The sequence below is a fragment of the Rhinoderma darwinii genome, chromosome 1, assembly GCF_050947455.1.
Source record: "Rhinoderma darwinii isolate aRhiDar2 chromosome 1, aRhiDar2.hap1, whole genome shotgun sequence".
Taxonomy (NCBI): domain Eukaryota; kingdom Metazoa; phylum Chordata; class Amphibia; order Anura; family Rhinodermatidae; genus Rhinoderma; species Rhinoderma darwinii.
Window position 1 is genome coordinate 22,987,964 of NC_134687.1, and position 26,586 is coordinate 23,014,549.

Here is a 26,586-nt window from a genome sequence, read left to right on the forward strand (position 1 = left end):
GCTGCGAAGACTGTCTTTGTGCTCTATTAGGTAGATTAATGGGCTGCAGGCACAAGGACCAGCTCTGCAGCCTATTATTCTACGTGGGGTGGTCGGAAAGGGGTTAAACAACCAAATTTCAGTTTTTTGGTCGTCTTATCTCCCCAAAAATGGAATAAAAAGTGATCAAAAAGTAGCATGTACCCCAAAAAAATAAGCCATCACACCTGTAAATTAACAGAAAAATATAAAAGTTATGGCTCTCAGAATATAGAGACACTAAAAATTTATTTATTTTTTTTAACAAATAGTTTAAAAAAAAATAACTTGGTGAAACATAAAAAAAACATATAAATTTGGTATTTTTGTAATCGTATCAAGCAGTAGAATAAAGTCAATTTGTCGTTTTTAATACACGATGAACGCCGTAAAAACAATACCCTCCAGAAAATGGCACAATCGTTGCTTTTTGCCCATTTAACCCCACAAATATTTTATTTTCTGTTTCCCAGTACATTATACAGTAAATGACCCTGGGATTGTAGAGTTCGTTTAATCTAGGGAAAAAACGATTACATTCCTTTTTAGCCCTAAGTGGACAGCCCTCTTAATTTAACCAGCCCATAAACACACAGACGCATTGGGTTGGATAAATCTTGGCCACAGCAGCCATTTTATTGAGAAACATAAATAACAATAAACAACAATTTACATAGAAAAATAACGAGAAAGGGGAGACCTTGGAGTTACAAAATCTGGCGCCAAACTGCCCATCTGCATAATATTATACCCCCAGCCATCTCCCCACAGGCTCAGGGGCACTGTTATAACTGCAATTGTCTGTCCTTAAAGAGACTCTGTCACCACATTATAAGTGCCGTCTCCTACATAAGGAGATGGGCGCTATAATGTAGGTGACAGCATTGCTTTTTATTTAGAAAAACGATCTATTTTTACCAGGTTAGGAGCGATTTTTAGCTTTATGCTAATTTGATTCTTAATGCCTAAGTGGGCGTGTTTTGACTTTAGACCAAGTAGGCGTTGTACAGAGGAGTGTATGACGCGGACCAATCAGTGACCAATCAGCGTCATACACTTCTCTCCATTCATTTAGTCAGCGCATAGTGACACTGCGTTATTCACTATGTGCTGTCTTATACTGATACATTAACGTTACTGAAGTGTTTAGACCGTGAATAGACATTCCTTCCAGATAGGACGGGATGTCTATTCACAATCCCGGCACTTCGTTAACGTTTGTTTGGTATTTACAGCAGAGCAAAGCGTAATCTCGATGTAACCTGTCATTTACAGCGTGATCTTGCGAGATTACGCTTTGCTCTGCTGTAAATACCAAACAAACATTAACGAAGTGTCGGGATTGTAAATAGACATCCCGCCCTGGCTGGAAGGAATGTCTAGTCACGGTCTCAACACTTCAGTAACGTTAATATGTCAGTATAAGACAGCACATAGCAAACAACGCAGTGCCACTATGCGCTGACCCAATGAATGGGGAGAGTAGTGTATGATGCTAATTGGTCAGCGTCATACACTCCTCTGTACAATGCCCACTTGGTCTAAAGTAAAAACACGCCCACTTGGGCATTAATAAACTAATTAGCATAAAACTAAAATCGCTCCTAACGTGGTACAAAATAGATTGTTTTTCTAAATAAAAAGCACTGCTGTCACCTACATTACAGCGCCCATCTCCTTATGTAGGAGATAGGGCACTTATAATGTGGTGACAGAGTCTCTTTAAGTGCAACCACTCCCCAGGACACCTTCCAGTAGGAGCCCAAATTGAGCCAGACCACTGATCATACCCACAATGAATCCCTGACACCAATTTACCACCAACTACAAGGACACCCAATCCGCCAACACACTGCTGCGACTCCGCATCACCTGCTCCCCAGCATCCATGCACCTGTGAAAAAAGGAGAAAAAACAACAAGCAAAAGAGCAAAAAGCCTCCTGACAGACATCCAAGAACACAAAAGAGAGAGAGAGAGAGAGAGGGAAAGAGAGAGAGAGAGAGAAAGAGAGAGAGAGAGACAGAGAGAGAGAAAGATAGAGGGAGGGAGCGTCTGTCTGTCCTCCTAATGGCGCTAAACACCCCTACCACCCCTTCCTTATAAAACCTATGGCCTCGCCCTAGTATCCCCCCACCTATCTCTTACTCCTCCCCTAAGATTCCTTAACCCCTCCCTACCTACACCCCTGGACATGCCGGCCTACCCCTGTGCCCTTTGGCCTGTGTCTAGCCTGTACTTTAAATGGTTCCATGAAAAATTTCAACTTGTCCTGCCAGCAACAAGCCCTCATATGGCTATGTTGATGAAAAAAATAAAAGTTATGGCTTTTGGAAAAAGGGGAGGAAAAAAAGAAAAAAAATAGAAAATTGGACGTGTCATTAAGGGGTTAATACTAAGGGAAGTATTCTGGATCCAGCATTTGGAAAAGCTGAGGCCATGTTCACATGACAGAATTTTTCTTTTCCGACATGAATCTGAAAATAGGAGGAAAAACGCGAAAAACGGGTGGGAATCCACATTCATTTCCTCTGTGTGAACAAGGCCTAACTCCAAAGGGTATGAATGAGACATGCAATTTTAAAGTTTTTCGGTAACCGTTCCATATTGATGTTTTCACTATTGTGACATTGCATGATGTTTGTAACTTTGTAACATGTTTCACACTGTTAATTGTGGTAGAGTTTTTTTCTGAAATCACATAAGTTCAGCAGAACATAAAAGATGTGCCTTATTGTAATGTGAATTCACTTAAAATAGGGGGTTTAACAACCCCAAAACATTGCATGTTATGTTTTCTGCCCAAACTTAAGTAAAAAGCATTATAACTATCAAGCTGGGACTCTGAGTGTTGAGTAGCGATTGCATGCACAAAAGGGCATAAATGAATGCATATTACCGCCTGAACTGTGAAAAGCTGTGGACTCAGGTCCGTCGCTACTATTGTTATTGTTAATGTTGGCAACATTGAACCTTCTCGAATCATTAGGAGGTAAAGATTTCTTGAACGTGTCGATTCTGAAATATTATGATGCTTGGATACGGTTTGGATATGTTTTTTAAAAAGAGCTGGCGGAGACTCTGTTGCTAACCAGGTAAACACGTATTTTGAGCCTTTTGATGGTGCAGATTCACAATTCCACAGCCATTAAGGGTAGGAACACACTAGGCATTTTGCACGGTGGATTTTCTGCAACTGATTAATTGCGGGAAATCCAGTAGCAGGAGTGTGGGTGAGATTTAACAAATCCCATCTCCACACAGCGGAAAAAAACTGTAGAAAAATACACACTTAAATTGACCTGCGGTGCGTTTTTTTTTAGCCGCAGCATGTTAATTAATGCTGCAGAATCGCTACTCTTGTGTTGCAGGTTTTCCCCATTGAATTCAATGGCATGTTTAAATCCGCAACAAAGTGGTGTGTGTTGCGACATTTGCAGCGGAATCGCCTTCTCCAGTCCGGCCTTCTGGGATGACGTTTGGCTGCAGCAGTCACATGGCCTGCAACGTTATCCCAGGAGGCCGGACTACGCACAGAGAAGAGGGAGGGGGTAAGTATGAAAATGTTTTTGTTATTTTCCGGCGCTGCTTACTGCAGTGGGAATTCCGCCGTAAAAACACACCCCAATGTGGTGCTTTTTTTCGGACAGAATTCCCTGCGGTGCTTAAGGCGGATATGCTGCGGATCTTGATGCAGCGTGTCCGCCCTGAACACACTGCGTGTGTTCCTACCCTAAAGCGGTATTCCAGCCTAAAACATTGTTCACCTATCACGTGGCTAGGTGATAAATGCTAGATTAGTGAGGGTCCGCCTAATGGGACCCCCGCCAATCGCTAGAACGGGCCGGCAGAGATAGCAGCTAGAAGGAGTTTTAATGGAGCGGCGACAACAGTGGCGTAGCTATAGGGGTCGCAGCTGTCGCAATTGCGACCGGGCCCCTAAGTCTGGGGTGCCCACGGGCCCTCGTTGCCAACCGGCACTAACTGTAGAATAGATTTTCATAACTTTTACTTGCGGTGACGCCGGCACTAGGCAGGGCCCTCACGTGACATCACGTGAGGGGCGCTCCAGGCATTCAGGGAGAGAACGCAGCGTGGTGCGGACGGAGGAAGAGAGCCTGGATGCACTGGAAGTTGGAGCCGATCATCCGACTCCTCAGAAAACAACAAGACCTGGTGAGGGGGCCCGTAGTGTAGTAGCGTAGTGTATGTAATGTAATGTATTTTATAGTGCTATCTGTGTTTGCGGTGCAGAGAGGAAAGCACAATATAATATGTTACAAACTGTCCGTCGCGACTCCCTGGGGGCATCGTGTGAAGACCTCCGGGGGCGCTATGTGGGGCATTATACTGTGTGGGGGCAGCTATGGCTGGCATTATAGTGTGTGGGGGCAGCTATGGCTGGCATTATAGTGTGTGGGGGCAGCTATGGCTGGCATTATACTGTGTGGGGGCAGCTATGGCTGGCATTATACTGTGTGGGGGCAGCTATGGAGGGCATTATACTGTGTTGGGGCAGCTATGGGGGGCATTATACTGTGTGGGGGCAGCTATGGGGGGGCGTTATACTGTGTGGGGGCAGCTATGGGGCATTATACTGTGTGGGGGCAGCTATGTGGGGCATTATACTGTGTGGAGCCAGTTATGTGGGGCATTATATTGTGTGGGGGCAGCTATGTGGGGCATTATACTGTGTGGGAGGGGTAGGGGGCCCAAGTTGAATTCTTGCACCAGGGCCCATCAGCCGTTAGCTACACCCTGAGCGACAAGGTGTGCGTTGTGCTGCTCTATTCAAAGTCTATTGGGCTGACGGAAGCAGTTGAGTGCAGAATCCTAGGCAAAATTTTTCATTCTATTCTATGGGCTGGCAAATATGCAAATTGGCAATTTAATCAAAACTATTTGCTGCCCTCTAGTAAAAGGTTCTATTCACACCAAATTCGGGGCTTTGCACTTGGTGTGAACTTCTGATAAATGCTGCCAAATTATTGCCCCAGTCATATACATCTGTATGGCTTTAGAGCCGCACTTGTATTGATGTGTATGGAGCCTAATAATGTCTGCAAGACTCTCCCAGATCTGTTCTATAGGTTCATTTGGCAAACATGCAGTAAAAGGGACAAGCCTTCTGATAAGGGAAGAGGACAATTGAAATAAATCGCCAATGCTCTTACCAGTTATTTAAAACTGAATCTTTTTTAGATCTTGTGGCTGGCTGTTTCTTTAGAGTGTATCTAACTTTCAGGTAACATTTCAGAAAAAGCTGTTATATGTGTGTACATGAGAAACAACACTATTTCTGGCCATTATATGATTTTTATTCTGCATTTATTTAGCAGTTTCCCCCTCTGCAGTATCTATCTGTAATTCTCAGTTGCCTCTGAGTGAGTGGGGACAGCTATAATGTTTGCCATATACAGCATATAGAAGAGAAGAATCCTGCTCTCCTATCTCTATCCATTACATATATAGAAGCAGCAGCAGCAAGGACATTATATAGCAGTAATGAGCTGTGTAGCTAAGAATCCGGCACTGGGGTGACATAGAAATCTTATCAGCAGCCTGTGTCTTTCTCCCTTTGCTCCTATTTCTTCCTCCTGATCCCCCTCCCATCTCAATGTACTTGTATGGAGCGGATCTGTTGCTGAGAAACACTCTCTCTCTCTCTCTGCTCCCTCCTTTGTCCCTCTCCATAAACTTCTATTGGTAGACACTGAAGAGACATACCCCTCTTTTCTGCAGTTCATCTCCTCTGCTCTGTAACAAGGGACAGATTTTGTTTGACAACATGGGTGGACAGCAGATTACAGAAAGCGTGACACCCAGTGGCAGTAACTTCACACATAATTTGCATGGATGAAACAATTAAATTTTAACAATAAATAAATTACAAAGTTGATCTATATCAGGCATATTATTAGATGAGCATAAATTGCTTGAAATGTTAGTGTCGATATAAAGCCATAAATTAGTTTTAATATGCATATGAAGTCCTACACTAAACACTATTCAACCTCCGTAACACATGCTTTCTAGTGTTTAATTCTGGTTTCACCAACAAAATGTACAGTTTTGGGAAGAATATACAGCTTAATATTCCAGCACTCGAGGTCAATATGGCAAATATCTCCACAGCCACCATGTATTTCCCCTTGGTGCTAAGATAACCCGGGATCATAGCAATCCAAACACTGCAGAACACCAGCATGCTAAAGGTGATGTACTTGGCCTCATTGAAACTATCGGGTAATGTCCTCACCATGAAAGCCAGAACAAAACTCACAGCTGCCAGGAACCCCATATAACCCAACATTGAGTATAACCAGAGTTCTGAGCCTTCATTACACTGAATGATGATCTTCCCAGGATATGTGGTCATATCAAACTCCTGATAGGGTGGGCACATAGACAACCAACAAACACAGATCAGAACCTGGACAGAGGAACAAGCCAACACTATTGAATTGGACAATGTGACTCCAGTCCACTTTATCCAGGAACTGCTGGGTTTAGTGGCTTTAAAAGCAATGCAAACCATGGTGGATTTGGCAAGAAGTGAAGAAATAGCTATGGAAAAGAAGATCCCAAATGAAGACTGTCTCAGCTTACAGGTTATATCCAATGGACGACCGAGGAACAAGAAGACACAAAGGAAGCTCAGCAAGATGGAGGCCAGGAGGATGAAGCTCAGGGTTCGGTTATTGGCCTTCACAAGAGGAGTGTCCCAATACAAGATAAACTTCTGTAGTGTATAGCAATTTATTGCACAGCATAGTATTACCGTAAAACAGAAGAATGAAGCTATTTTATCTTCTTTATATGAGAGAAATTCATATAATTTAGGAACACATTTTGTTTTTCCTGGATTTGGCCACTTATCTTTAGGACATTGTTGGCAGATTTCACTGTCTGTGGGAAAAAAGGACAATTATTATTATCATTATTATTATTATCTACTCTGATATAAAATCTATCTTATCTAGATTTTACCAAAATACCTGTGTCACGGCTGTGGGGAATGTAGACCCACTGGACCACTCAGCCGTAACAGAGTAGCAGCTAGTCAAGCAAAATGTCAAAGACCGTAACTAGGACAAGAGAACCTGGATAGCTGGCTTGTGCAGGATAATCAGGTAGCGGCCTGTGCCGGACTATCGGAATCTGGCTTGTGCCGGACTATCGGAATCTAGCTTGTGCCGGACTATCGGAATCTAGCTTGTGCTGGACAATTAGACTTGTCTCGGATACAGGACATGGAAATTGTAATCGTCACAGACACTGGACTTGACACATACAACGGACATGGATAGTGAAGTCATCATAGTCACTGGATTTGACACGGACACCGGACACAGATACTGTAGTCATTACGGACACTGGACTTGGCATGGACACGGATACAGAAGTCATCATGGACACTGGACTTGGCACAGACACCGGACACGGATACAGACGTCGTGACGGACACTGAACTTCACACGGACACTTGATACGGATACTGAAGCAGTCACGGACACGCGACTTGACACGGAACATGGATGCAGAATACTAAGTTGGGAATGCCGATGGTCAGCGATCACGGGCAATACAAACTGTCAAGTCTAATTGAAAATATTTAGCTCTGGATCAGCAGTATCTGACAGAGTAGATCATCCCTCCTCCACAGGGGCGGACACGGACATAGGGCCCATGTAAAAGAACATTCTATGGGCCCATTGTTGTAATGGTGAGCTATAGACTGTAGGCAAATGCTAGCTGCTTGTAATGTGGCAGTGGTCTTCCTTACCTATTGGGACCCTGTGCAGCTGCACAGGTTGCACCAATGATAAGTCCACCCCTGCTCCTCCTACTCATTTATGCCTTTGATTTGTTGTACACTGTATATTTATTTTCATCCTCGCTCTCTCTTACCGCACTTCTCAATGTTATTCTTTTTGTTGGCATTCATCAGTGTTTTATTCCTGGCCCCCTCCTGTTATTTGTTAACATGGTCCCACTTGGGTACACTATCAGCAGGTTTGCTTTTTATTACTATCTGTATGTTCATGTTTATACCGTCCTATAAAATATGTTGGCTGTCTCTGCTGTCGTGTCCTCTCTGTCTAAAACACAACCATAAGATTACACTGTCAGCCCCCCCCCCCCCCATGTATACTGGATGTTTCTATTTTGGCTATAACATTATTATTTTCCTTTCTAGATCTGCTGTCTAGAAGTTGTATTGTATTCTGAGCTTTTATCTTTATTCTTTATAGTCAGTCCATTACCAAATCCTGTATTCTTCACCTAAATGGGTTTTCCGCTTTGGGCAAATCTCTACTTTTAAGAAGGGTCCCTTGACAATCAACTGGTTACAAAGTGTCCCCTTGCCGAGCCTCCCATAGATTAGCTGTAATCTGTGGGAAAACCTGACAGTAAGTATTAAATTTCCCTGCAGCGCCAGCACAGGAGAAATTAAGCATTACACACTGCTCATTTATATCAATGTGTTGTCTGTGTAATGCAGGACAGGACAGGTCCTCCAGAGCGAGATACACTCTTTGTAACCACTCTCCAACCTTGCTATGAGATGAGGATCCCTTGTAGACAGTGCTATACAGCCCCCCTCTGCAGACAGTGCTATACATCCCCCTGTAGACAGCTATATACAGCCCCCCTCTAGACAGTGCTATACAGCCCCCCTTGTAGATAGTGCCATATATCGCCCCCCCAAACAAAAAAATTATACTCACCTAGGCCCGTTCCCGCGATGAACTTAGCTGCTTCTCAACTCCAACAGGGTCCTTGCAGAGGCCGGCATGATCCAGTGGCCTGTAGTCTAGTAAATGGCAGAGCAGGGAGATACCTTCCTGCTCTGTCATAGAGTTCAATAGTACCTGCATCCTAAGGACACAGATATTATTGAATGCGGCGTCGCTACTGCTATAGCAGCCATATTGGCTGCTAGTGGCACCACCGGGCATGAGGGGAGGTGTGCAGGCGGGCAGCATAGGCCTTCTCACGCAGTGTGCCCCGTAGCAGCTGCTACGGCTGCTACAGCGGTAGTTACGCCATTGTCTCTGGGGATCATTATATATCTTTGGGAAACAGTATATCTCTGGGGCATGGCCGCCATCAGGGCAGTACTGGTGGTACTGCCATCAGGGGCCCGGTCATAAATTTGAAAAAACGGGCACCCATGCTCCACTGCTGGAATGCATTTGCTCATGGGCCTTATGATTTCACTTTGGTGAAAGGAACTGGTCCCATCACGGAGACGGGGCCCGTTCTTTGCATCAAAGTAAGCTCATAAGGGCCCGCTGTTCACATAGTGCCCGCCCCTCCTCCTCTTCCACAGCGGCGGCATGACTGCCTGTGTGAAGGAGACAAAGAGGGGAGACGTCATGAAGGCAGAGGGAGGTTTGAATGCAGTGGAGTCGTCAAGAAGCAACAGCAGCAGAAGAAGAAGACTCATGATCACATACTCACGGTGTCAGATGTAATTTCTGTTAGGCTGTTGCTGCCCGGAGCCTCCTCACATCACATCTCCCCAATAAAAAGCAATGTTACCCATGTCGGTACTATACCCTGCCAGCTCTGCGTCATGGTATTGTATCACTAGCAGCAGTTCTTACCTCTTATCTCCTGTGCTCTGTAATCTGTAATCACGACCCGTAATAACGGGCTCATAGACTTCTATTGGCGACGGGTGCCTTCCCGTTTTCTCACGGGAAGGTGCCCGTGCCGTTGAAAAAGATAGAACATGTGCTATTTCAGGCCGTAATAACGGCACGGACAGTCCATAGAAGTCTATGGAGCTCTCGTAATGACGGGTGGCTACATGTGTGCACCCGTCATTACGGCAGCGTTGCTAAGCGACGTCAGTAAATAGTCACTGTCCAGGGAGCTGAAAGAGTTAACTGATCGGCAGTAACTCTTTCAGCACCCTGGACAGTGACTACCGATCAGTATAAACCTGTAAAAAAATAAAATAAAAGACATTCATACTTACCGAGAACTTCCTGCTTCCTCCAGTCCGGTCTCCCGCCCGTTGCCTTGGTGACGCGTCCCTCTCGACATCCGGCCCGACGTCCTGGATGACGGTTTAAGGCCATGTGACCGCTGCAGCCAATCACAGGTCAATCACAGGCTGCAGCGGTCACATGGACTGCCGCGTCATCCAGGGATGTCGGGCTGGATGTGAAGAGAGGGACGCGTCACCAAGACAACGGCCGGGTAAGTATGAATTTCTTTAACTTTTATTACAGAAAGGGCTGCCCCTTCTCTCTATCCTGCACTGATAGAGAGAAGGGGCTGCCGATTAGTGCAGTGCTATTTTGCCGCCAAAAACGTGCTCGTAAATACAGGTGGAATACGGGTGACACCGGACCCATATTTACGGGCACGGGTTCGTAAATACTGGTGCAAAACGGGTCGAATACGTGTGACACCGGACCCGTATTTACGCCAGTATTTACGGGTGGGAAAAAATACGGTCGTGTGCATGAGGCCTTAGCAGTGGGAGAAGACAGATTTATTACACAGCACAGGAGATAAGAGCAGTCCCTGCTAGTGATACATTGCTGTGCTCCAGTGTCCAGAGGATCATACAGACCTGGGTAAGACACTTGCTTTCTACGGGGGGGGGGGGGGGGCTTAGATGACAATGGGGACAGGGAGATGATGGTGTAGTTGGTAGGAGATAATAATGGAGGGTGGATGACACTAAAGGAGACTAGGGGGATGATAACTGGGGGAAAAGAGGATATCTGAAGGGAGGGGTAGAGGAAGGAGAGAGGATACATGGGGGAGGGGAGAGATCTTTAAGGCTATGTACACCCTTTTTTATATAAAAAATGTTTATTAGTGTGTGTTACGAAACTTTGTAAATACTTTTTATTAAAATAATTTTTACTTTTGGAGATACAGCTGCTTTGTAACCTGTATATAGAGCAGCTGTATCGTGTGCTGAGACATGTATCCGTCAGGTCCGGGCGACTGACGGGTTTAGTGTCGGTGGGTCAGGATCCACCTGTTATCGGTCAAATCTAAATTATGAACAGGGACACGCAGGACCCGCTGACACTGAACCCGTCAGTCCCGCTGACCTGACAGATAAAGGTTTCAGTGCATGATACAGCTGCTCTGTATACATCATACAAAGAAGCTGTAAAAACTATTTACAAAGTAGCACCAAACAGACTTGTAAAACAACAATAACCACATTCAAACGTTTACATAGCCTTCAAAGCTGTGGTGGGTAGTTATGATATGTTATAACCCCTTGAAGGACACAGTATGTTGTCCTTTAATTGTGCCCACATAGTATTATGCCCTCTGTAGTACCCCTACACAGTATAATATCCACTTAGTGGCCCCCACACAGTATAATGCCCCCTCCCCTGGCTGCCACACACAGCATATTGCCCTATGTAGTACCCCTACCCAGTATAATGTCCGCTTAGTGGCCCCCACACAGTATAATGTCCCCCTCCCCTGGCTGCCACACACTGCTCCCCCTGTAGATAGTGCCTCCCTGTAGATTGTGCCATACAGCCTTCCTTTAGATAGTGCCATATCCCCCCACCTCTCCCTTGTACAGTGCCATACAGCCCCCACCTCCCCATTGTAATCAGTGCCATACAACCCCCACCTCCCCCTTGTAGACAGTGCCATACAGCCCCCCACCTCCCCCTTGGAGACAGTGCCATACAACCCCCATCTCCATCATGTAGACAGTGCCATACAACCCCCCACCTCCCACTTGTAGATCGTGCCGTACAGCCCCCCACCTCCCTCATGTAGACAGTGCCATACAGCCCTCCACCTCCCCTTGCAGATCGTGCCTGACAGCCCCCCAGCTCCCCCTTGTAGACAGGTCCCCCAAACAAAACAAAAAAGTTGTACTAACCTAGGCCCCGTTCTCATGAAGAACTAAGCTGCTCCACCACGGGATCCTTGCGTCGGCCGGCGTGATCCTGTAGCCTAGTACAGAATTTCCCACCATTTTCGGACTCGAGGCAGCAATGGAAGAATAACATTTCCTCAGGGCCCCGGACAAAAATTGTTTAGAGAAAGACCGAAAACGGCTAAAAACAAGCACTGCACTCGTAGGGTATGTTCACACAGCGTTTTTTGTAAGGCAAAAAAAATCTGCCTCAAAATTCCTTCAGGAATTGACAGCGTTTTTTTTTTGTTTTTTTGCTTTTTTTTTTAAGCTGTTGAAGCGAATGCAAAAGATGCAGGAAAAAAGGCTCCAAACGGGTGACGCAGGTATTTACTGCCTCCTTTTAATTTCAATTGGAGCTCGGAGGTGGAAACCACTTGCAGACCATCAGCCCCCACTCGCAGTAATGACCATCAGCCCCCACTCACAGTATGTATGGGGCCAAGAAATTTCCTGATGGCAGCCCTTCTCTGGGGTACAGTATTTATCAGATTCTGGGATATAGTGTATATATCGGGGCCACAGTATATAGCTCTGGGGCACAGTATATTTTCTGGGCACAGTTTAAATGGGTTACAGTATATATATTTCTAGGGAACAGTATATATCTCTGAGGTACAGTATATCTCGGAATCTGGGACATTGTATATATCTCTGGGGCACAGTATACAGTATACATCTCTGGGCACATTATTGGTGGCAGGCACAGTATTGAGAGGAGCATCAGACTAAAGAATTTGAGGGTGAGGATCTCCTGGAAAAGTGAGGAGAACATCTCAAGATAAGGGTTTGATGTGAGCTGGCGGGATGTCTGAAGAGTGACAACAGGTTTAGAAGAAGAGATTGGGGGAGATTTAATAAGACTGCCGTTTCACTCGCCAGTCTTAGAGGGAGTCTGTCACCAGAACTTGCCCTATAAAAGCAGCCGCACAGTACTATAGTGTAGCCTCATCTAAAAACAAAGCTGTTTTCCTTTTTCAGATGTGTGGCTCTGTTGCAGAAATATACATTTATTCATAATATGCAAATGAGCAGTATGGAGCAATGAGGGTCTCTCCCCATCCATAACTCCCTCCCTTCCATCTTTCTCTGATTGACAGGGACACTGGAGTTTCAACGGACGAATCATCACTCTCGCGCGTGTGCCGATTAAGTCACACTACGCACAGATTAGTGTGACGTAATTGGCGCATGCCCATGATTTTGTTTATTGTGACTTTTGACATTATTATACATATGAGTATCAATTATGGAGATAGAGTATTTTCTCTTGGTACACTACCATATTACTTTGTGGAATTTAAAGCATTTCATAAAAGACATTGATACTAAAAAATGAAAAACTTTTTGATGTTTTGTTTTCTGGTGTTTTGCCTACCTGATATATTGGACATTTCCCCTTCAGAACACAGGACACAGTCATAGCAGCAGGAGTGATATCCTCCATTATGAGCTTTCCTGTAGCCAGGGGGACATCTCTCATTACACCGAGATTTTGGGACCTTAGAAAACCAAATTAATGTTGTGATATATTAGCAACATTTCAAAAAATAAATAAAAATAAATGTTCCGAAGTCGAATACAAACTAACAGTGTAAAGATAAATCAAACCATGGGACTTTAAAATATACTGTAGAGAAAATAAAATCTGACAGAAAATTGAGTCTGTATACTTTGCTATGAAGTTGGAGACATGCAGAGGCACATTAAGAGCAACTCAGAGGTTTTACGGGGCCATAATATGACCATGTGCATGAGGCGCAAAGCTCATGGTATTTCTCTGCTTAAAAAAGGGGTACAAAAAAAACTTTGATGTTCTTGATACATGTATTTTTTGTAAATAATTGTTACTCAATTTGAGAAGGACTTCAAAGCTGATGATTAGGCATTTGATATGATGTTGTATTGCACTGTATATACGTTGCTTTCGTCTTGCAGGTGCATTGGAAAGAGCGGGGTGCAATGCCTTTCTGAGCTTCTCACTTGCATGGTGCTGGCACCTTGCAAAGAAACAGAGAACTACAGGGGGATGGTGACAGGGTAAGCATGGAGTACTGGCAAGCCAGGAAGAGCTTGGCGCTGGCAGAGGTAGAGTTTGGAGATGCTAATGCACTGTGCCACCTTGCTGATAGGTGGAGAGGCCAGAGGGGAGATGCAGGCCTACGAACATTGCTGACTGAAGTGATAGGGTCCTTGGAGGGTAGCATTGTGACTAATTTAAAAGTAGGGGATATGGAGAAGGTGGTGTGCTATTTGGAGACATTTAGAATCTAGTGCTGACAAAGGAATGCCGTGGATGAGGGTGCCTAGTCCAAGTTCGGTGCAGGCCATCACTGAAGCAGTGACAGAGGCTGAGTATTGTCGGACAAAATGGTAGCTCTGGAAAATCTGCTGAGGCAGTGGAGATAATCAGCTTGGTGGGGGGGGGGCAAATGGCACTGTGCTCTAACCCAGGCAAGGTTGTAGTTGGGCCAAGTAAGGGGAATAGAAGGATGCCTGTATTGATGGGCCATTGACAAAGCTATAGCCCTGTAAGCCTGTGATGTAGCCTAATGATTGCAGCCCTGGGAAAGTCAGGACTGCTGGAATATTCAGTGGGAGAGCTAGAAGTTAGTAACTTTTGAGAGTCAGGGCACTAGTAAGACTACCTTGATTCTGTGTTGACTAGGAGTATTGTAGGAGGCCTGAGAAAGGGTCTGATTGACTTCTGGTGTAAGTGCAAGTGGGGCAAGACTGGTGGTGGAACATTGGAAGGCAGTTCCCTTGAAATGGGTACATATGGTTACATATGCAACAGCCCGATGGGGATGAGGGAAAGTGCAGAGACCAATGTTGGGAGTTGTAGTACTCACGGTGGCTGTAGTCCTCTCACACTCCTGCGGAGCTGGCACAGTGAAGGAGGGGGATCTGCATATGTATGGGTGGTAGTTGTTGATTCCCCCTGGGGCACACCCTGTGGTGCTGTCTCCTGGTGGATGGGATATGGGGTGCCCTTATTGTTAGTGGGTGCAGTGCAGATTAACACGCAGGAGACGGTGATGTAACTTGGTATAATAATAATTCACAGTTTCTTTACTGGAAGATTGCAGGCTGCAGCTTGGTTCCACATAGAAGTTATTATCCAGCTAGGGCAGGCGGGATGAGTCAGGCTGAGACAGTTTCCTATCTGCAAGCAGCAAAATGAACTTTCTTCTCTCTTGCTTTCCTTCTCTTTAAGCAGGTTTGTTTCCCTGTATTAATTTCTAGTTCAGGCCAGAAGCTTTCTGAACTAAATATGCTGTGAGGCCCAGTATTATTTCAGCTCTCCTCACAGGCTGTCTTCCCTCGTTCCTCTCCTGGAACCGACTCCTCTACAACTTTCTGCTGCAAAGCCTCATGGGAACTGCCTCAGACCCTCCTCTCCAGCCACACCCTTTACAGGCTGGAAAAATAGATTGTAATGACAATTCTGCATCACTAGGTGGCAGCATAACACAACATATAACATTATGTTCAATGCATTACAATGTAAACAATACTCCTCTATGGTATTGTCAGGACACTACATACACCCCTGCTTTAACAAAAGCCGTCCTCGGCGTCTGCAACGATGGAGGAACTGCAACCCTAGGAATGGAAAAGTCAGGCACATATCAAGCATATATTAAAACAGTGCGATATATTACTTTCACGAAGAGTCTCATCAGTCCTTTAAGGCACTAGAATAAGGAATATGGGTGACGACTCTTGTTCAATGTAAAGTTCCTGTATCAACTGTTGGGGAACAGGGATGTGGATTCCTCATATAAACTTGTGGGGTACAAGAGTTCTTAACTCAATCGGGACAGTGTCCAAAAGTTCGGCACGGAATAACTTGGGTAAATATAGCAAAGTCATTCAATGTTCAAGTAAAAAGTATGAGGTAGAGAAAATGTTCAATTCTATGATGAAACAGTTAGTCGAGATACCTGGCGGGTAATTTACCCCTGGTGCTCCTCTCTGGTCTTGTAATAGGTTCTTCCTCGAAGAAAGCTGGTTCTGGGTTCATCTGTTGCTCTGGGCTGGCTGAAGACCCTGGCTGTGATGTTATCGGAGTCTCAACTTGATCCGGAACACTTTTGTCAGGGACAATGAAGGAAATTAAAGGCCCAAAGAACCAATCCAAAGGAGAAAAATCAGGCATCTGTGTCTCTGGTGACGGTAAAAGTTTCTCAACAACAGGAGGTTTCTCAACGATTTCAGCCTCTGCAGGAACAAACTCTTTTTGACACAATTTAAGTCTGTTACAATGGACTACTTGAGGTGCTCGGCCTTCTTTCACTATTTCGTACACGGCTGTGTCAGGATATGGGATGGCTTTGATGGTGTACGGTTCTGTTTCCCACTTGGTGTCCAGTTTGCTCGTTCTGTGATTATTCTTGAGCCAAACATGATCACCAATCTTAAAAGGCTCGGCTCTAGCATGCAAGTCAAAGTCCATTTGTTGCTTCTTGCGGGCTTCCTCCATTCGACTTTCAACAATTTTGTTGGCATCAGCCAGACGTCTCTGGTGGTCACTCACCCAATCGGTTCGTGGCAACGGGTTGATGGCATCAGGCACTGACACATCCAGGTCTAAGTCAGCTGGTAATTTGCCCTGACGACCAAACATGAGGTAGTAGGGAGTGTACCCAGTGGAACAGTGTACAGTGTTGTTGTACATGTAAACTAACTCTGGTAGCAGGGTTGGCCAATTAGTCCTCCTGTGAGATGGCACAGTCCTCAGCATCTCTATAAGCGTCTTGTTCATCTTTTCACAGAGGCCATTGCCTTGTGGGTGGTAAGCTGTTGTACGGAGCTTTTGACAACTGTAGAGAGAACACAGTTCTTGGAATAGCTGAGATTCAAATGCTGACCCTCTGTCAGTCAGGATCTTCTCAGGACATCCATAGGGTAGCATGAAGTTTTTCCAGAAAACAGCGGCAGTGGTTTTGGCTGTCAAGTCTCGGACAGGTACTGCAACCGCAAACTTGGTGTAGTGATCGATGATGGTCATTGCATATGTGTATCCCGATCTGCTAGGCTCAAATTTGACATGATCTATGGCCACGATCTCCAAAGGTCGGTGACTTACGATGGGATGTAATGGAGCCTTCTGATCATGTTTTTCCCCTCTGCTTAGAGCACAAGCTTGACACTCTCTACACCAATTCTCAATATCTTCACGCATTCCTACCCAATAGAAGCGTCTGCGGATTGTGGCTTCTGTTTTTTGTACACCGAAGTGTCCCGATCTGTCATGGTAGGCTTCTAGTACTGTTCTTGCATCTCGACGGGGTACTACTACTTGATGTAGACGGTCACCAGTGATGGGATCCAGAGTGCTGCGTAGCATCAGACCTTTTTTTATGAAGAGTCGTCTCCTCTGTCTCCAGAGACGGATTAATTCAGGGTCTACATTGCCACAACGAAGTCTCTCAGGTACTCTTCTACTGACGAGAAAATCTTGCAGCTCTCCCATCACCCGACTCTCTGCTTGAAGTTTAATCCATTGCTCCTTCTCTTGGAGTGATTCTGAACTCTGTTGCTGGGAGCAAAGTCCTTTCTCCATGATGGTGATTGTGTTCTGCTGGGTGAAGCGGGTGTAGAAGGATGGCATTTCTACTTCTTCCCAGTCTTCTTCATTCTGAGCAGGTACTTCATCGGTTGGCAGGCGGGATAATGCGTCCGCATTCTCATTGGATTTGCCGGTTCTGTACCTGACCACGAAGTCGTAGTTTGCAAGACGAGATGCCCACCTTTGCTCTAGGGCTCCCAGCCTGGCTGTGTTCAGATGTGCAAGGGGGTTGTTGTCTGTGTAGACTACGAATGGTGTTGCCGCGAGATAGTCTTTGTACTTCTCGGTTACAGCCCACACTAACGCAAGGAACTCCAAATTGAACGAGCTGTAATTTTGGTCATTTCGTTCAGTCCCTTTAAGCCCTCGGCTGCCAAAGGCTATTACCCGTTCTCTTCCCTCTTGCATTTGGGTCAGGATGGCTCCAAGACCTTTCTTGCTGGCATCCGTGTAGAGGCAGAAAGGTTGACTGTAGTCTGGATAACCAAGGATGGGTGGCTCAATCAGCTTCTGTTTCAGCAGCTGGAAGGCAATCTCTTGATCCTCAGTCCATTCAATAGGAATTGGTCTTTTCAGATGTTCCTTGGAGTGTCCTCTAAGAAGCTCTTGTAGAGGCTCTGCAATCTGGGCGAAATAGGGTATAAAACGCCTGTAATAACCTGCGAATCCCAAGAAACTTCTCACCTCTTTTACTGTGGTGGGAGTACGCCAATCCTTCACAACAGCAATCTTTTCTGGGTCAGGCATCACACCCTCAGAGCTAACAACGTGTCCCAAGTAGTTGACTTGTGGCTTCAGCAGATGGCACTTGGAGGGTTTCACCTTGAGACCATGCTTAATGAGAACCTGGAAGACCTCAGCCAGATGTTGTAGGTGGTCTTCATAGGACTTAGAGTAGATGATCACGTCATCCAAATACAGCAGAACAGTCCCAAAGTTCTTGTGGCCCAGACAGCGCTCCATCAACCTCTGAAAAGTTCCAGGTGCGTTACAGAGTCCAAAGGGCATGCAATTGAATTCAAATAGGCCCATGGGAGTGGTAAATGCTGTCTTCTCAATGTCTTCTGGGGCCATAGGTACCTGCCAGTACCCACTTGTCAAATCCAGGGTGGAGAAATAAGCAGCTTTTCCCAAAGCAGTCAAGGACTCTTCTAAGCGTGGTAGAGGATAGGCATCGTTGTGGGTTATATTGTTAATTTTCCGGTAGTCTACGCAGAATCGCATCTTGCCATCTTTCTTTTTGACTAAGACAATAGGTGCAGCCCAAGGGCTGTGACTGTCCCGAATCACCTTGGCATCCTTCATTTCTTTTATCATCTTCTTGACAGGTTGGTACATAGTGGGTGGTATGGGCCGGTATCTCTCTTTAATTGGAGGATGAGAGCCAGTTGGGATATTGTGCTTCATTATGCTGGTCTTCCCGAAGTCCAGGGCATGTTTACTGAAGGCCTGATGGTATTCTCTGGAGACTTCCAATACTCCTTCAATTTGTTCAGCAGGCGTGGCAATATCCCCAACACAAATTTCTGACCACCATGGTGTAGAGGAATTCTCTTCTTGTGTACTCTGTATTTGAGTGGACTGTTGGGCAGCAACTGTTGAAACTTCCACAATGTCTTGGAATGTGACCTGTAATAACTGGGCAACAGAGTAGTATTTCTTAAATTCCACAGGGATGTCACTCAGATTCAAGAGGCGGATGGGTACCTTTCCGTGGGAAACGGTCACTAGACTTCTTGCAGCAAGCACCATAGGATGTTCTTCAAGATGGAGGGGGTTCTACTAAGGCTTGGTAGTCTTGGCCTCGTATCCCTGGGCGAGCATGGCACCACAGCAGGGTTTCAGTACCGGGTTTCAGGATCACTGGACGGACATCTCTAATGCGGGCACGGCAGATCTCTCCTCTGACGTTGGAAAACTTCTGCTGAGCGCACAGCACACGAATAGTCTGTTGGATTACTTTCTGCGCAGAGTGTGAAGCTGTTGGCAGGGATCGGTGTAGGGTATCGAGCATTTCCCCATAACAATTCCTTAGGATGTTCATTCCGAGCACCACTGGAGGCATGTCTTCATCATGGACCTTTACTACGATCACACCTTGCTGTGTTAGGTTAGTTTCTCCCACTTGAACGGTGGGTTCCCAGTAACCTTGCAGGGGTACTGTCTGACCATTGCTTGCAATAACATTCAGCCAAACTTCTGGTGGCTGCATCAATAGGTCGCTGCTCCAGTATTTCTCAAACATGGCTTTCTGTATGGTGGTGACTTGCGAACCAGTGTCCAGCAGAGCTGTAAAGGGTACCCCATTAATGTGGATGGTGACTAATGGATGGGGCCCGACATACCTGGTCAGCCAATTTGGATCTTCTGGACCTAGTGTTCTTCCACCCGAGGGATGTTCTTTTGACCGCCAGCACTCTCTCTCCACATGACCACTTTTGTGGCAGTGTCTGCAGATGGGCCTTCCATGCGTATCAAACCTGTCTGTAGGCAATCTTCCAGATCTCCTGTAGTATCCCTTGCTCGCACTGTCAGTAGGACGACTCCTAGGCTGTGGGGACTCACACTCTGGCTGAGGACGCATCTCTAACTGTTCAAGCTTATGACACACCTTCTCCAAGCTCTTAGTCAGGATTGCGACTTGGTCCTTTAAATCAGCCACTGCATCTGGAATCTGTACTTTTGCACCCTGGGCAGCAAGGAGAGTATTTCCTGGAGACACAGGACACATGAGCTTAGCATCTCCATAACTGTCAGCAGGACACACAGCAAATTTGGTTGATTCTTGGTTGAGTTCTACCCCCAGGATTCTGATGGACAATTCTTTAAAATCCAGGAACGTACTTTCAGGATGTTGAGCAGACAGCATCTTTAGTTGACTTTTCAGAGACTTTGTTTCAGCTCCTTCAATAAACTGCTCCCGCAGTGTGTTATCTGCATTCTGTGCTTCACGTGGGTCCACTTCTATAACGGCCCTCAGTGCCTCCTGTAGGGATAAAGCATAGTCTCTAAGGGACTCACCGGGCTGTTGTTTCTTGCTAAAGAAGCGCATTTTCAATTCTGATACCGTCCTGGTTTCAAAGGTGACCAGTAGTCTTTCAAGAATCTGTTCTACTGTCTTTCTTTCTGAATGAGGCCATGACTTTACCTCTCTCAATGCAGCGCCCCCTAGCTGGCCAATGAGAATTTCCACCTTCTGTTCTGTTGACACTGGATATAACCGGAACATAGCAAGCATTTTCCCTTTAAAGGCATGGTGTCGCCCGAAAAACATGTTTTTTTTTTAAAATTTAAACATTTAGTGTGTGGGTGATTAAACATTGTTCAAATTTTTTTTATTTTTTTCGCGAGTCAGGAAATATTATAAATTTTTTCAAATTTATAATACTACCCATTTTTGGTCACTAGATGGAGCTAGTTCCCAAAATTGCAGCATTGCAACATTGGGTTAAAAGCTCTCGCTCTAGTGAGCTCTCAGCATCCCCCCCTCCTTTATCCTGGCTAGTGCCGGGATAAACGAGGGGTTTGAAAGGTTTAACCTCCTACACTGTGTGTCGCCATTTTTTGAGGTAACCCACAGTGTAGTAGGTTTACATACAGTAGTAAACACACACAAACACTAACATACATTGAAATCGCTTACCTGCTCCTGCCGCCGCGGCTCCCTCCGGCCCGTCCGCTCCCTTTGCTGCCGCTGTTCCATGTGCACAAGTCCGGAAGCCGCGACCGGAAGTAGTAATATTACAGTCCGGCCGCGACTTCCGGTCCACAGGAAAATGGCGCCGGACGGCGCCAATTTCGAATAGGACTGTGTGGGAGCGGCGCATGCGCAGTTCCCACACAGACGCCGTACACGGACGTGAATGGGACGGGAGCCGTTCACAGTCCCTATGGGACTGTGGCTGCCGTACTCCATGTCTGTGTGTGTCGTTAATCGACACACACAGAGATGGAACAAAAAATGGCAGCCCCCATAGGGAAGAAAAAGTGTAAAAATAAGAAACAGTAAAACACAAAACACACAAATGAATATAAACGTTTTTATTACAGCACTAACATCTTTAACATATAAAAAAATTATTTGCCATGACACTGTTCCTTTAAATTCTCTCAGGGTATGTGATTCACCTTTGTAGCGGGGGAGCCAGGGTGCTACAAAATAATACGGCATGGTCAGCGGCATCATATGCCTGGTTGTGGGTGATCCACCTCGGCTGGGGGAGCCGTTATCGCTGTCGTCAGACATTTCTAATATAAATTCCTATTGTTGCCCCTAGCAACGAGATGCTCAGTAGCAGAATGTGTAGTAAGTCTCTTATTTGTGCTCACTGATGCGACAAGTTCATCTTTACTTGGGCTGAATTGTAAAAACTTTCAGCGGTACTCACTGTTTTGGAGCTGGAACCTCTTTCTCTGTGTTTTTGGAATATAAGCGGCCGCTGTGACTCAGATTCTGTACTTTTCAAGATGGCGGCGCCCATCTACTTCCAGTGGTTCCGGCTTGTTTCTCCTTCCCCACTGCAACAGTAGGTAGGAACTTTGGTTCCACTGTAGTGGTCTGTAACATGAGGTTCCTTGCTGTTGCTGGGCAGATTCTCTGCTTTCCCGCCTTCAAGTGAGCGGGGGTGGAGCTAAGAGCAGTTGTGATGCAGCAAACAATTCAATGCAAACAGTCTCTAATGTCACTTTTGTTCTGCTAAAACAATGATCAATTCAATGTAAAAGTCTCTAATCACATTCACTGTCAGTACAGCAATTTCTATCACAAGTTCCATAAGTAACACACAGTCTTTCCAAGATGGCTGCTTAACCCCACATGTGCTGGTGATAATTTCTTGCAACAATAAAGTCTCTTTAGCAGGCACAGAGGTATATTTATCCTGTTCGTGACGCCAATTTATGTGCAACAGCCCGATGGGGATGAGGGAAAGTGCAGAGACCAATGTTGGGAGTTGTAGTACTCACGGTGGCTGTAGTCCTCTCACACTCCTGCGGAGCTGGCACAGTGAAGGAGGGGGATCTGCATATGAATGGGTGGTAGTTGTTGATTCCCCCTGGGGCACACCCTGTGGTGCTGTCTCCTGGTGGATGGGATATGGGGTGCCCTTGTTGTTAGTGGGTGCAGTGCAGAGTAACACGCAGGAGACGGTGATGTAACTTGGTATAATAATAACTCACAGTTTCTTTACTGGAAGATTGCAGGCTGCAGCTCGGCTCCACATAGAAGTTATTATCCAGCTAGGGCAGGCGGGATGAGTCAGGCTGGGACAGTTTCCTATCTGCAAGCAGCAAAATGAACTTTCTTCTCTCTTGCTTTCCTTCTCTTTAAGCAGGTTTGTTTCCCTGTATTAATTTCTAGTTCAGGCCAGAAGCTTTCTGAACCAGATATGCTGTGAGGCCCAGTATTATCTCAGCTCTCCTCACAGGCTGTCTTCCCTCGTTCCTCTCCTGGAAACGACTCCTCTACAACTTTCTGCTGCAAAGCCTCATGGGAACTGCCTCAGACCCTCCTCTCCAGCCACACCCTTTACAGGCTGGAAAAACAGGTTGAATCACAATTCTGCATCACTAGGTGGCAGCATAACACAACAAATCACATTATGTTCAATGCATTACAATGTAACCAATACTCCTCTATGGTATTGTCAGGACACTACACATATGTGTACTTATTCATTGAGAGTCAGGGAGTGGTGATAAGGGTGAACACTGCACAGTTGCAAAAGTCAACCCTTAAGATTCAGGTAACCGTGACTTGGAGACCATATCTTGTGAACTGTGGTCCTGGAGATGTAGGGACAGTACTAGCGTGAGAGGCAGGGTCTGGGGACAGGGTAGAAGAGTGGAAAGAAAGAAAGCCCTAAGAATAAGAGCTAAAGAGAGACAGACATCTGTGTTGCGAGCAGTAGTTCTGTTCCTGCACGCTCGTCATCTCCTATCTGTTAATCAGCAGCTGGGTCACTTGCTAAAGCAACTGCTGAACAGCTCATTGATCAGTAGAGGTCAAATGACTAAAACGATGCGAGCCACTGAGGCTCGTTTGAAGAGTGTGACCTTATTGTGTCTGCTTCTACTTAAGAATCCATGGCCTCAGCATTAGGGTGTTGGTAATAGAATTCCACAAACTCCAGAATCCAGGAATGCACCTCCCCACTGCCGAAGGTGCACCCCCACAACATGTCAACAACAGCATCTTCAGTATAACTGTCATGGGGCCTGTAGAAGTTTTGACTGTCACAGGACCTACAGAGGATGGTGTGAACCAACTGTGTTGCAAATATATTTGGCACAGAGCTAAACTGGGGAGCAGAGTTTTAGTGATAACTTTAACCTCCATACAGAGATGTGTACTTGGCTGCTAATATTCCCAGGTCGCTACCCCCAGAATAATCTCCATTGGCAACAGCCGACGTGGACTAGTGAAGTACAATAACAGAAGGCAAGATGCAGAGTAAGATATAAGCATAGGGCAGGCGGCAGACGTTCACTCATGGTTAGAAAAGCTAGCGGTCAGAGCAAGCAGCAGTCACTCATCACAAGGAACAGGTAAATGTTTAGGACAGGCGAGGTCAAGTTTAGGCAGGGTGGATAATTGATAATCCAAATGCAAGTTTCAGGACAATATAACTAGCGAGCTAAAATATGGAACCTAATTGCTCAGACATGGAGAAATGCAGGAGGTTCCTTTTTATACTCATGAAAACTGGGTGGAATTTGGCACGTGCTGGCCTTCTAAGAGGCTGCACTGCAGGCAGCAGCAGGATAGCATGAGTAGAGCGGCTGCAGGGAAGGCCGCCAAAAGCGTGGAATAAAGGAGAGATGGGGTGCCAGGCGGGAGCCAGAAGACATCATGTTGCGGTAGCAACACAGTGGTGGGAGCGGGCAGAGGCCCATACAGTACACACCTCCTTATGCCCCATCTTTTTATGCTTTGGAGAGAACTGAACATAAAATGTACTAATGCGTGCAGGAGCATGGATATTTTCCTTAGGTTCCCAGAACCTCTCCTCGGGACCAAAGTTATTTCAATCAATTAGAAAGAAAGGTTCTCCTCTAAACCATTTGGCATTAAGTATCTTGTTGACCTCAAATTTGGCATCTGGACCAGTAGAGGAGGTTGGTAGACATTAAGGCTACTTGGAGAAATAATTTAAATTCATAGGTTTGAGAAGAGACACATGAAATAATTTGGGAATCCATAGAGACTGAGGGAGACAGAGCTTGCAGGAAACAGGGTTAATCTGCTTCAAGATGACATAGGGACCCAAGAATCGAGGAGCCGATTCAAAATGCAGAGAAAGACAAAGTTTATCAGAAAATTTTCCAGAACTTGATTGATATGATCCACTTGCCAAGTAGACTGAGGGTGATAAGCAGACGAATACATAGGTTTACCTCAAGTAACTTGCAGAGAGCTCTCCAAAACCTAGAAGTGAATGCTTAGGGAGGCCATGCAGACAAAATATGTGTTCGATAAAGAGAGCATCCAGGTGAGTAGAAGTAGGTAGGCCAGGTAGTAAAATTAGGTATGGCATTTTTGAGAAACGGCCAACTACGACCGAGATTACAGCATAACCAAAGGAACTTGGTAAATCAGTCATAAAGTCCAGTGAGAATCAGGGATACGCAATCGTTAAACACCCCTGCAGGCCTTTGATGAGAAGCTTTTTTTTTTTTTTAGCACAAGTATAGCAAGCTGCGACCTTAATGTCCCGAGACAGAGAAGGGCCCTAGAAGTGACGAGAGACCTAATTTTAAGTTTGTTGTATATCAGGATGCTCAGAGAACTTAAATGAATGACGATGAAGAATTTATTTTCTTTGGTTAGGAGGAACAAAAGTCTTTTCAGGACGAATATTGAGAACTTTGACTGGAGCCAAAGGCAAAATGTGACTGTGGTCAGTCGATGATGTATTGTGGTTCAGGATCTTGACCTTCAGAGTCAAAGGAGCGAGATAAGACATCGGTCTGCTGGTCAGTAGTAGAGGAAGTAATAACATAGAAAGAAAAACATAGCCCAACTAACTTGCCGAGGCTTTAGATTATGTGCTGTCTGCAAATACAGTACATTTTTATGTTTGATGTAAATGATGGTGGGACAATGAGCTCCTTCCAATAAATCTATTCTTCTAGGGCCAGTTTGATGGCCAGGAGTTTACGATCACCGATGCCATAATTTTTGACCTGGGAGAAATCTTTGGAGAAAAACCCATAGAAAAAGCTTTAACTTTACTTCTTTCTGAGAGCGAACTGCACCTACTCCTACTGATGAAGCATCCATGTCTAGAATTAAAAAAATTGTTGGGATTTGGTCTATGGAGACCTGAGGCAGAGTAGAAGGCTTGTTTAAGGCTGCGAAAACCGGCTTTAGGAGTCCAATTTTTTGCATTAAAGGGGTATTCCGGTTTCAACAAGTTACTCCCTATTCGTAGGGTAAGTGGTAACTTGCTGATCAGTGGGTGTCCGACTGCTCAGACCCCCACCGTTGACGAGAATGGGGAGCCCGAAGTTGCCTGAACCCCAAGATTGAACTGAGCTTCAGGTCGCTCATGCGCACTGCCGCTCCATTCATTCTCAATGACAGCACTGGAAAAAGCCGAACACTGGACTTGCCTGTCTCCGGCGCTCCCATAGAGAGTGAATCGAGCAGCAGTGCGCATGAGCGACCTCCCTTTCGGTTCTAACTTGGGGTTTGGGCAAATTTGGGCACCCCGTTCTCGTAAATGGTGGGGGTCCGAGCTGTCGGACACCCACCGATCAGGGGGTAACTTGTTTTAACCGGAATACCCCTTTAACACCCTTTTTAGTAAGAGTAGAGAAGAAAAATGAGAAATGATTTCTCAATAAGGGTATGTTCACACAGCCTATTTTCGAACGTTTTTCAGGCCGTAAACGCCCGAAAAACGGCCAAAATATCAGAAGCAGAACACCTCAAAACATCTGCCCATTGATTTCAATGGGAAAAGCGGCGTTCTGTTCCGACGGGCCGTGTTTTTTACGCGGCCGTTTTGAAAAATGGTCGCGTAAAAAACCGCCCGCGAAAAATGGGTGCAGGTCACTTCTTGGGA

The 26,586-nt window shown here is 45.6% G+C and overlaps 1 protein-coding gene across 2 annotated transcripts; it reads right to left on the reverse strand.

Annotated features, from left to right (window-relative positions):
• Positions 1 to 6,014: 6,014 nt before the first annotated feature.
• LOC142748852 (vomeronasal type-2 receptor 26-like) lies at positions 6,015 to 22,951 on the reverse strand. Of its 2 annotated transcripts, none has more exons than XM_075856167.1 (3): positions 21,907 to 22,951; positions 13,322 to 13,445; positions 6,015 to 6,926 (listed from the first exon to the last, which is right to left on the reverse strand). In XM_075856167.1, exons 1-3 carry the CDS (start codon positions 21,997 to 21,999, stop codon positions 6,016 to 6,018), a joined length of 1,128 nt encoding a protein of 375 aa, XP_075712282.1. In that variant the 5' UTR covers positions 22,000 to 22,951; the 3' UTR covers position 6,015. The 2 variants fall into 2 exon arrangements, with proteins under 2 accessions (XP_075712282.1, XP_075712289.1); XM_075856174.1 differs by lacking the exon at positions 21,907 to 22,951 and adding an exon at positions 15,009 to 15,765.
• Between the last annotated feature and the right edge of the window lie 3,635 nt (positions 22,952 to 26,586).